The sequence below is a fragment of the Lithobates pipiens genome, unplaced genomic scaffold (genome assembly GCF_037356315.1).
Source record: "Lithobates pipiens isolate NorthernLeopardFrog02 unplaced genomic scaffold, aLitPip1_a1.2 Scaffold_8, whole genome shotgun sequence".
In the NCBI taxonomy this organism is placed as follows: Eukaryota; Metazoa; Chordata; class Amphibia; order Anura; family Ranidae; genus Lithobates; species Lithobates pipiens.
In genome coordinates this window covers 245,317,499-245,329,703 of record NW_027507903.1, presented here as the reverse complement: position 1 = coordinate 245,329,703, position 12,205 = coordinate 245,317,499, and the positions used below count along the sequence as shown (strand labels likewise).

Here is a 12,205-nt window from a genome sequence, read left to right as displayed (position 1 = left end):
AGTACCTGTCAAAGTCCATCAGAGTACCCAAGTACCTGTCACAGCCCATCAGAGTACCCTAGTACCTGTCACAGCCCATCAGAGTACCCGAGTACCTGTCACAGTCCATCTGAGTACCCGAACACCCGAGTACCTGCCACAGCCCATCAGAGTACTCGAGTACCTGTCACAGCCCATCAAAGTACCCGAGTACCTTTCACAGCCCATCAGAGTACCCGAGTACCTGTCACAGCCCATCAGAGTACCCGAGTACCTGTCACAGTCCATCAGAGTACCCGAGTACCTGTCACAGTCCATCCGAGTACCCGAGTACCTGTCACAGCCCATCAAAGTACCCGAGTACCTGTCACAGCCCATCAGAGTACCCGAGTACCTGTCACAGCCCATCCGAGTACCCGAGTACCTGTCACAGTCCATCCGAGTACCCAAGTACCTGTCACAGCCCATCAGAGTACCCGAGTACCTGTCACCAGGCCATCAGAATACCCAAGTACCTGCCACAGTCCATCCAAGTACCCGTGTACCTTTCACAGTCCATATGAGTACCTATCACCGCCCTTGAGGGTACCCAAATACCAGGCCATCAGAGAACCTGTCACCAGGCCATCAGAGTACCTGAGTACCTGTCACCAGGCCATCAGAGAAACCTGAGTACCTGTCACAAGGCCATCAGAGTACCTCAGTACCTGTCACCAGGCCATCAGAGTACCAGAGTACCTGTCACCAGGCCATAAGAGTACTCAAGTACCTATCACCAGGCCATCAGAGTACTCAAATACCTGTCACCAGCCCATCAGAGAACCTGTCTCCAGGCCATCAGAGTACCGGAGTACATGTCACCAGGCCATCAGAGTACCCGAGTACCTGTCACCAGGCCATCAGAGTACCCGAGTACCTGTCACCAGGCCATCAGAGTACCAGAGTACCTGTCACCAGGCCATCAGAGTACCCGAGTTCCTGTCACCAGGCCATCAGAGTACCCGAGTACCTGTCACCAGGCCATCAGAGTACCCGAGTACCTGTCACCAGGCCATCAGAGTACCCGAGTACCTGTCACCATGCCATCAGAGTACTCGAGTACCTATCTGTAGTCCATCAGAGTACCCGAGTACCTATTTGCAGCCCATGCCTCATAGAATATATACGTTGGGGTGTTTGCTTTCCAAAATGGGGTAAATTTGTAATGGGTAAATGGTAAAGGTAAATCGGTAATTTCACTGTCCTGGTGCTCCAGGACCTTCAAAAGTGTGATAGGTAGGAATGAAATGAGATATGTCATTTTTGCTCATAGAACGCCTGAAGGTACTACTTCAATGTTCGGGCCTCTGTATGTTGCCAGGCTGTGTAAAAGTCCTACACATGTGGTATCACCATACTCGGGAGGAGTAGCAGAATGTGTTTTGGGGTGTAATTTTTGCTATATACATGCTATGTGTTAGAAATATCTTATAAATTGACAACTTTGTGTAAAAAAAAAATGCGTTTTCATTTTTTTTACACATTTTCCAAAAACTTCTGGAAAAAAATGAACCGTTCAAAAGACTCATTATACCTCACAGATTATACGTTGGGGTGTTAGCTTTCCAAAATGGGGTCATTTTATGGGCAATTCCATTGTCCTGATACTCCAGGGCCTTCAAAAGTGTAATAAGTGGTTGAGAAATGAGATGTATCATTTTTGCTCGTAGAACGTCTGAAAGTGCCCCTTCAATGTTGGTGCTCTGTATGTGGCCATGCTGTGTAAAAGTCTCACACATGTGGTATTGCCGTACTTGGGAAGAGTGCCAGAATGTATTTTGGGGTGTAATTTGTTGTATGCATATGCTGTGTGTGAGAAATAACCTGATAATATGACAATTTAGTAAAACTAAAAAATAAAAAATCTTCATTTTGCAAAGAATTGTGGGAAAAAATGACAACTTAAAATAACTCACCATGCTACTTGCTTATTACCTTGGAATGTCTACTTTCTAAAAAGGGGCCATTTGGGGGGTATTTGTACTTTCCTGACTTGTTAGTGTCTCAAGAATTGAGATACACCCGATGTACTGAAGGCCTGATCAGATGTGATAAATTTTCAGTGATTGGTACCATAGTTTGTAGACTCTATAACTTTCACAAAGACCAAATAATATACACTAATGTGGGTTATTTTTACCAAAGATATGTAGCAGTATAAATTTTTGCCAAAATGTATGAAGAAAAATTACTAATTAGCAAAATTTTATGACAGAAACAAAGAAAAAGGCATTTTTTTCACAAAATGTACGTTTTTTTTTTTATTTATAGCACAAAAAATAAAAAACCCACTAGTGATTAAATACCACTAAAAGAAATCTCTATTTGTGTGGAAAAAAGGACGCAAGTTTCATATGGGTACAGTGTTGCATGACTGAGTAATTGTCATTCAAACTGTAAGAGCACTGAAAGCTGAAAATTAGTCTGGTCAGGAAGGGGGTGTAAGTGCACTGTATTGAGGTGGTTAAAAATCAGTGTTCCCGAAAAAACTGACGTTTTTAAAACTTTTTTTTGCATTGATACATGTCCCCTTGAGCAGGACCCGGGTCCCAAAGCCCTTTTTAGGACAATAACTTGCATATTAGCCTTAAAATGTAGAACTTTCGATTTCAAAGGTTCGAGTCCCATAGACTATAACGGGGGTTCTAACATTCGTGTGAACTTTCGGTTTGTTCGCAGGTTCTCGTGCGAACCAAACCGGGGGGTGTTTTCTGCTCATCCCTACTTAAAAGCATGCCCTTCCTTCCCATCCTGTGTTATACAAAAGGGGTAGGCCAGGTTCTGATGTCCCCTGCCCAAGCCCGTTGCTGGCCCCAGTTGACATGGGATACTTGTATTTGACAGCAGTGAGGAGGAGCTGCCACCTCCTCTTTCCTTCTCCCCTGTTTTGTCTACCACTCCAGGGGGGCACTCATACCAGCCAGATCCCCGATCTCTGAGTGACCATTTTAAGAACATTAGACACCACCCTACAGACACTTACCTCCCTCAACGGTCAGTACCACCCATAGCAAAATCACCAGACACCGCTGCAGTAATATTTTAACAATTATGTTGCTAGCTGCTATGGATACACTTTTCCATGCATCCCAGAGGCTTTGTTTACTCAGAGGAAGAGAGACCTAAAATCTACAGTCAAGCCATATGGGAGAAGCTAAGGATACCAAAGCATCTAAGAGACTTTCATCAGCAGAATGAGTTCATAGAGGCGGAGTACCACCGGCTTTATAGTGAAATTTTTATTTTTATACCAGGTGCTTCCTTCCAATTTGGCACACCATGAGTTAGGTGCAACTGGGCTTTACGAGTTCAACCTGGTCCATGTATATGTGCCGGCACATGGACCAGGTTGAACTCGTAAAACCCAGTTGCACCTAACTCGTGGTGTGCCAAATTGTAAGGAAGCACCTGGTGTCGGGAGAATGGACCTTGTATTCAAATCCAGCCTTCTACGTGTATTACCTACTAGTAATGGACTCATGTTTACTGTAACATGTTGTAATTTTAGGCACTGTAACATGAAGTTAATATGTTTGCATCCCTGTTAATTATTATGCATGCTGTTGTTTTATCAGTATTGTCTGCAAGCCGTAACGGCTTCCAAAAATGAAAGCGGAAGTTTTGGCAGGTTGCAAATATGGGTTTATTTTGCAGTGAGTTAGCTAGTCTGCCCAGGCTGGGAAGCGGTTAACTAGGATCTGACTCCTTTCCTTAGCTTTTTGGGCCCTGCCTTCCCAGCTTGTGACATAAAAAGTGGCAAAGCTGGGTCCCAAGGCTCCCCCACGCTTTCCTGATCCTGGCCGCAATCAACATGGGATACTGAGAAGAACTGCTGTGCCATGGGGTCCTACTGAACACCGGATTACCGAATAAGCTGGCAAGTGTCTGGACAACGCCAATCGTGGACTTGCACCTTTGGACTTTGCTTTCTGAAGTTCTTAGTAAAAGTTTCTAAAACTTTCTGACCCTGGACTGAAGTTACTGAAGGGGTGCATGGCAGATTATGGTGTATCTGAAGAACAGGGTCTGTAAAGCACCCACACTCACATATGAACAGGGAGCAAAGTGTATGGCGAACCCAGCGCTATCTCAATAAAAAATCCCACAATCAATTCCAACAAACTATTATAAATGTCTCTTCGTGCGTAAAGTATAATTTCCAAAACTCTGTGTCTTCACTATTAAATAAGATCTTTCTCAGATGTCCTCACATATATCCCCCCCAAAAAAAAAAAAACACTCATATAGTGTAGTATGCTCTCATTCAATAAAACATAATATTTAAAAAATGTTCTCCCATGTGTAAGTGACACCATGCTATACAACACCACATGACCTGTACCTTCTTCATACCCACATTTGCTTACATTCTTATCAGATTTTGAAACTTGAATAGCTAATATATCCCAATAAAACCTTCCTCTTACAGTCTCGCTGTTAATCTTTAATAATCCTCACGCGTAATCCCCCAAACAACTCCAAACGAAGGGTTCAGTGGTTGCGCTTGTACAACTTTCTCAAATTTCTTCTTGGTTAATAATAGTGTAATACGTTCATAAAACTTCAAAACACATACATGAATACTGCTCACATTTTATTTGAAAACCTATCCCCATGTGATCATTCCCACCACATGTCAGTCTTCATACCTGTTTTATCCCTTCCAGCATGCACAGGTCTCCAGCTGTTCATAGACATTGGTCAGATGTTTAGATACAATCCATGATACAAAAGCTGGCTCTGGGAACATGTATGCTTGGATTGTTTGAGTGGGAATGGGAGCATGGCCAGCTTAACAAAGAACAAGGTGAGTGGGGAGCTGGTTGCTGTGAAAATTGTCTATTGGCATCTGATGCTTCATATTCAACCGTACATTGGGGAGTGCCACAATGGGAAGCACCAAGAATAAATTTGAGAAAGTTGTACAAGCGCAATCACTGAACCCTTTGTTTGGAGTGTGGTAGAAGGTTCCCAGGGTGATCAAAGGGGTTTGGTTTTGCACAATTGATCACCATTCATGTATGTCATTTAAAGGTTTATGAATGTATTACACTGTTGTGTTTTCTTTTTTTTTGGAGATTAAAAGGAGGTTTTATTGGAGTATTAATTATTAAAGATTATGAGTGTAGTAAGAATGTAAGCAAATGGGGGCATGAAGAGGGACACATGTGAGCACAATTAGTAATGTTTCATTGATTAAGAACATAGTACACTATATGAGTTTTTATTTTGGGGGAGGGGATATATGTGGGGACATCCAAGGAAGATCTTATTCAACAGTGAAGATATAGCGTTTAAAAAAAAGAATGCTTTATTAGACCCAATTCAGTTTTGTGGGTCAGTCAATTTGGTAAGGAGCTGGTACACTATATGCACGAATAGACCTTTCTAATAGTTTGGTGAGGTTGATTGTGGATTTTTTAAATGAGACAATGAGACAATGATGGGCTCAAAAAATGTGAATTCTTTAAAAGAATGCAAAGAAGCAAGAGTTCCAGTCCAGGCAGTCCAGGAACTAGGCCCTCCTGTTAGGTTAGTTTAGTAATGCAATGGGATAGGAATTGTATACAGATGTCTATAAGAAGAAAATCTTCTTGGAATTACAGACCACAATCATGGCTTCCAAACAGTAGGAAAATATAAACAAAAACAGAGCAGCCTATACAGGCCACATGTAGGATTCAGGAAATATAAAACTTTACCACAATGAGAGGGTAAATTATGCAGGGTGCTGTTAGATCTTACACAAGTGGTCAAACAGAACACAATGGGTCAGGGTGGAGATGTTCTTTAGCCTGCTTAAAGGAATCTATTCACTTTCTTTCCAAGAGTGGACTACGGCAGACAAATCATTGGTTTTGAATTGACTGTGGCAAATACTGCATATATGCAGTGACAAACTCAAGAAGTTTACATGTTTCAGAGGGAGTGGTTACTGTTTTAACTTTACTGTTGTAGTTGAAAGAGAGTTTCAGGGAAAAGTCGCATCTATATGGGATTTCATATGTCTGCAACACATTCAAGTATTGTTTGAGTTCTATGCATTTTTTATATGATAAAAGGTGCTAGATCTGCAGATTTTTTAAATGGGTATCCTGGAGAATTTAAGCTGCCTGCAATCCCTTGCTGGCAGCATTTTGATTTCCACTGTCAGACAGAATTTTGACTTCACTGTAATGTCCCTAGGTCCCTAGGGGGTCCCCTCTGGTCTGTTTTGTCTAAGGGCAAGGTATATCTGCTCAAATTCTAGGCTTTCAATAGGTATTTTTATTGTTGAAACAAAAAACAGTGGAAGTGAGATCTTCTATGGACTTCTATGGACTGGGGAACCTCTTATTCTTAAATCCCCCTTCTAACATTATTTTCATGATTACTAAAAAAGGGGGGGATTGGGGAACTTGGGACTTTGAGTGAAGCCATGACTGGGTAAAGTCATGTGCCTCCATCCCTAACATCTGGAAATAAAAGCTTCACCGTGGCAGGGGGCAGCGGTGGTGCAAAAAGGAAGAAAGTGGGACTTTAAATGAAGCTCAGGATGACAAAATTGAGTAAAATGGTAGAAAATAAGGATTTAATAATGCGTAAAAACAAGTTTACATACAGTTCATTCCATGTATACAAAAATTTACCCATAACATGGTTGCAGATTGACACCATGTTATGGGTGCATTTTTGTATACATGGAATGAACTGTATGTAAACTTGTTTTTACGCATTATTAAATCCTTATTTTCTACCATTTTACTCAATTTTGTCATCCTGAGCTTCATTTAAAGTCCAACTTTCTTCCTTTTTGCACCACCGCTGCCCCCTGCCGCGGTGAAGCTTTTATTTCCATTATTTTCATGATCTCCAATTTTAGTAATAGCAGAGGAGAAAATATTACTTATTGGAGCCCATTTACTAAAGGCAAATGGGCTTTTCACTTTGCAAGAAAAAGGTGCACTTTGCAAGAGAATTTTCCCCAGAGTTTAGTGAATGTAGTAAAATGTCACCTTTTAAGGAATACCCAATCATGTACAAGGAAAGTAAAACCGCATTTTCGCTTGCACATGGTTGACTGATGAATGTCAGCAGAGCTTTACCTCATATACTAAGTTCTTGGGAAAGTGTCATTTCAAAGTGAACAGTCTTTAGTAAATAAACCCCAACATGCCAGTCTTTCTCTTGGGAATCCAGCACCATGATAACATTAGTTTGCATTCCAGCTGGTCTGCGCAGGCTCCTATTTTATGAATTTCATGTGTGAGGCTATTTTGTTAGTGTGTCTGTAGTGGCCGTGAGCTCAGCCTGTAGCATGGTCTGGAATTTGAATACCAGAGCGGTGTCCCAGACAATCTCCCTTGCATCTCTTGCATTGCCCAGTGAACAGGGCATGCTATCTAAGGAGGAAGTTTACACAACTTTACACAACTTCAGTGAAGATGTGCAGAGACAGGTATTCAGCCTCCTTTGGCATTGTGGCAGCAAATTTGTCAGTGGAGTTTTTCCAGAATCTCTTGGTACTTTAGCACCTGGCATTTCACTGTTGCATTTTTACTGGGGCCACAGGGAAGTGAGAAGTGAGAACAAGGTAGGGTGAGTAAAAAGCTCCTAGTGGCCAGTGTTAGCTACAATGTGCAGGAGTCATTGAACTAATCTAGTTAGTGGCCATTTTGCTTGCCTGCTGACTAGCAACCCCCATTACATGAATATTGTCAAGGAACCAACATTTCTACCCCTTTGTATACAGCTTTGCCCCAAATTTGCACTAGTAAGTGGTAAATACAATGCAAAGTATAATTAGCTTGTGACGTGTTGTGGTATCAGGAATAAACGCATAGTTATTGGATGAACGGTGTAGTTGTCTCATGTTGGAAAATTTGAGTAATTGTCTAGATGGGCCCCAAGACATACTTTTTCCTGGTGTGCCCCAGTGTCTCAGTTTGCACTTGCATCACACAGTTTAATTCTGCAACTGGCTGAAACCACACACATACACACTGACTAGCCACACAGGTAATCATTAATCAAACCAAATGTTTACAAAATGACAGTTGAATTTTGACTAATTTCCAATACTGAGAGCCTCTTTGACAAAATACATATAGTTGCTCCAAATATAGTTTGAACATTAACCTAATCTCTGTTCCATGAATGTACTGACATCAGTAAAATATAATGACTTGATGTTGCCTGAGGCTAAACTGGTGCCAAAGAAGGCATATCCTCTTGTCACTCTGCTACTGAACATCTGCTTATGCTATTAAGCTGAAATCTTTTAAAAGAAGCTTCATTGTATAACAATTAAGTATGACTTAAAAATTTTAATATATTATAGTGTAACGGAAATAAGTATAGCTAATAAACATAATATCCATTTAAAAAGTTGTAACTTAAGCCACACTTTCAAATGCACCAACATCAATCATGCAGCATTAAGAATTGATATGGCCTGAAGCTAAGCTGAAAACAGAAGTATGTCCCCTTGCCACTCTGCTTTGCTAAATCTTACAAAATTCAGTCTACAGCAGAAAAAAACATAATGAATGCTATGACACTGAATTCCTTTCACCTATTAAGCTTTGTAAAAGTAACAGTTAAGGATGACCTGTCAATTAAAAAAAATCTGTACGTAAAACAGGTGTAACACTCCTCCTACCTAGGCAGCATGGAATGTCCCTTAAGGCAGTGTGGCTATCATATTAACATCTTCTTGGTATCATGTGGAGTAAAGCAACAGCTGAGTGGCAATCATTTTAGTCTTTTCAATATTGTATGAGGGAGGGCTAGAGCACACGATATCCAAACTAAAACAATTAGCAAAATATCCTAGGCTTTTTTTAATAAAATAAATACAAATTAATGGTGCTTTAATGTTTCTGTAGCAGCCTCCCAGAAGTAACAGAATTAGTGATTCTAGTAGTAACAGATCCTCCAACAGCAACTATTGATGGCCCTAATTTGCTCAGCAGCATTCTCCCAATTATAATAGATCCTTTAGGAACAACATCTTTAGCCCTAATACTTTAACAGCAACATCTTAATAGGAATCTAACCCTATGCAAGCAGTCTCAGATAGTGAGTTCTCCATGCAAAGCCTCTCTGTCAACAGCTCTAAAGTTCTTGTGGACATTCTTCAGAGCAGTAGACCCCTCTAAAGAGGCTTCAGACAGTTAGACATCTCCCTAATTCTCTTTCCTTGAAGTATTGCTAAAGGCAAAACTTTTTTTTGTTTTGGATAGAGTAGAGATGGATTAGAAGAGGTGTCAGTTTTTATTGCTCTCTGATCTCATGTTAAGGAGATTCACACTCTCTCTATTTGTCCTGTTTACCATTATCATTGAAGATGAAAATAAAATAAAATACAAACTTTTGGGTTGTCCCCAGAAAAGTACAAGAGGGGAAATCTTATAACGGGGACACTAATTCTGGTGACCTGGAGCCCCAAAGGAAGTCCCTTAATGTGCAGGGATTTCCTCCCACTTCCTATGGTACAGGAAGTGAATCTCTGCAATGGCACAAAGATGGCAAACAATTAAATAAAAATCTGACAGGGTTATAACCCTCCTTTGCTTTATCCAAAATGAAAAGGTTTTGCCTATAGTTCTACTTTAACACAGAATGACCTGGATTTTTTGAGCCTTGACTCAGGCCCCTGACAGGGGCTAAGACCTCCTCACTATGGCATTCTGTCCAGCCATCAGCCCATAAGGGACTTGAAAATACCCTTCTAGAAGGTTGCTTCAAATATTGAGCCACTTCCTTCAGCTCACCTCTCTTTCAAACAAAACTTTAATTTATTGGCCAAAGCAATTTAATTCAAACATTCACAACCAAATACATTGCTACTTCTTACACTAACTACTGGAGACAATTAAACACCAGCCAGCAGAAATAACCAATGTCCTAAGCTAAGGAGAAACCCTAAGCACAAAAAACATAAACAAAACCCGAGTTAGCTACAACCCAGCTAAAATTTAAGGACACTCCAACTTAAGGCAGGGTCTCTAAACAGGTATAGTTAATAAGCATATAAAATATACAGCACTTTGATATAGCTATCAATGCACAAACAAAACCACACCTCAGACTGCATGCTACAGATGGATTGACTATTTCACCCCAGGCATCAGCAAAGAAGACACATGCCATAGTCAGATCTGTTAAAAAGTAGAGCATGCTTTAATAGCTGTTAATAGCTTTGGTTGAATAAAAATTTTTGATTTACTTGTATACTCTTTATGAGCTACTTATTCTATCATTTAAGATTTCACAAGAAATGAATGACTTTTTTGGAGTAACCAGCCACAGACCTCCTTTTAAGTCCTCCTCACTTCTACCACTATAACCTCACACAAAAAAAAAAGAAGATATAAATGAAAAACATCAGAATTCATATTGTTTCCTAGACATTGTCAATTTGTGAATAGCATTTAAGTACAACAAGCAATAGTAAGCCACAGAGTAGGGAAGATAGCACCAAAGAATCAATATTCATACAAATGAATGAAATATTTAAGTGGTTTAAATTAGTTTAAAAAAAAAACACTTTTTATTGGTTTTTATATGTATATAATAGAATTCAGCTAGCACACATGTACTAAGCAACTGCTCAGAAACAGTTGGAAGACACACTGACTGGGAACCACGTATCTATATTATAATGTATATAGATTATACAAGCATTACATGCAAGTATTCATCTGACAAATTGCAAGGTGTCCCCAGAAATTATCTGCAAATATATGGCAAGTATAGTGGTCATGCAACACCTTTGCTTGTCACTGTGAATCAGTTCTATTTATTTCCAATCACTTCTTACAAATTTCAATGGGGACTGTATAATACACACATATTTATGCAGGCATACCACCAAGCACCTCCACTTGATGTAGGGAGCATATCACAGAATCACATAAGTGCCTAAACACTATAAAACACTAAATGTAATAGAAATGTGCACACATCAGTAGTTGGGATGTGTAAGAAAAACCATTAAAACATTAGAAACAATAGCAGTCATACCATATTTAGTTTTCCCCATTATAAGAAAACACTTTTCCATTGTATTCACTTATTAGGAAATTGAACTTACACTGAGTTGTTCAAAGTGGTTGTTGAAAATAAGGAGTCGCTTTTCTGGGGTAGGCATGTCCTGCACGCAAAAGTACACAATGTTAACCAGGTAATAAATCTGCAAAAAAGTATGAGAAGAGGAGGAATAAAAGTGAAAGTTACTTTCACTTACCTTGATTTCAAAATTGAACAGGTTATGACACGGTGCCCTTTTACTAACTATACAGTCACTTACACCTTGCATGAAAGCCAGAGGCATCAGGAACAGGCAAGCACATGTAGCAGCCAATCTCATGTTCTAGAATCACAAGGGACGTGACATTCTGAAATGTAACAGCAAGGGAACAGTCACTCAGTTTGGTTATTATTGAACTGTCCTTCCAACTTCTTCTGTTCTTCAATGCTTGCCTTCTGCTGTCTATTCAGTTGTTTTGTAGTTGTTTTTTTTTTCCTTTATATCCTTTGCCAGGTTTGTAAAGCCATTCTAAGGTCAGACTTTCACCTTCTTATCGATCCTCAGTCTTGTCGCTTGCTGCTTTATTCTTGTACAGTTTGTAAATGTGAGGCAGGAATGCTTACAGGAACCGGAGGAACCGGAAGTATTTATATATGGTCCTAAGAGTGCAAGAATGTGGATTTGGCAAAACAATAAATCCTGTGATGACAAAGTATTTATTAATGAGCTTCTTTTCTGCTTGTATTAAGAACTTGTACAGCAGTTACAGAAACATCGGAAGGCTTGCAGCTGCTACTTGTGCTGTCTTCTTCTTGTATTTGACTAGTTAAAGTCAAACACCCACAAAGAATCTGATAACTAGGTCAGATAACAACAATTCTGCTTCTGAATTTAATTGTACAAGTGCCTTTCAAGTCATCATTTATACAAAGTGAATGGAAATATTTGCTTTTTCAGCTACTGTTTCAGTTGAAATACATTTGAAAAATAGAAAAATTAGGTCAAATAACAAATCTGACCTAAAAATATTTTGTAATAGGACTAAAAAACAAATCATCCAATAAACCGCAAAGAAAATGCTTATGTAACTGAGAAGCATTTAAAAATGGGCATTTATAAGGCTCCATGCACACTGAAGCTCAAAAAAGCTATTTATGGACGCCAGATTGCTGG

At 39.8% G+C, this 12,205-nt stretch overlaps 1 protein-coding gene across 4 annotated transcripts in view; it reads right to left on the bottom strand.

Annotated features, from left to right (window-relative positions):
* The window catches only part of LOC143960591 (uncharacterized), a 184,352-nt gene extending 172,531 nt beyond the window's left edge, over positions 1-11,821 (bottom strand). The window contains exons 1-2 of one of the 4 annotated variants that reach the window (XM_077469343.1): positions 11,249-11,821; positions 11,096-11,155 (exon numbers count right to left, since the gene is read on the bottom strand). In XM_077469343.1, the coding sequence (XP_077325469.1) occupies positions 11,096-11,155; positions 11,249-11,371 (183 nt within the window). In that variant the 5' untranslated portion in view covers positions 11,372-11,821. The remainder of the gene's footprint in view (positions 1-11,095; positions 11,156-11,248) is intronic. The other 3 variants (XM_077469344.1, XM_077469342.1, XM_077469345.1) reach the window with 3 other exon arrangements.
* Positions 11,822-12,205: the final 384 nt, after the last annotated feature.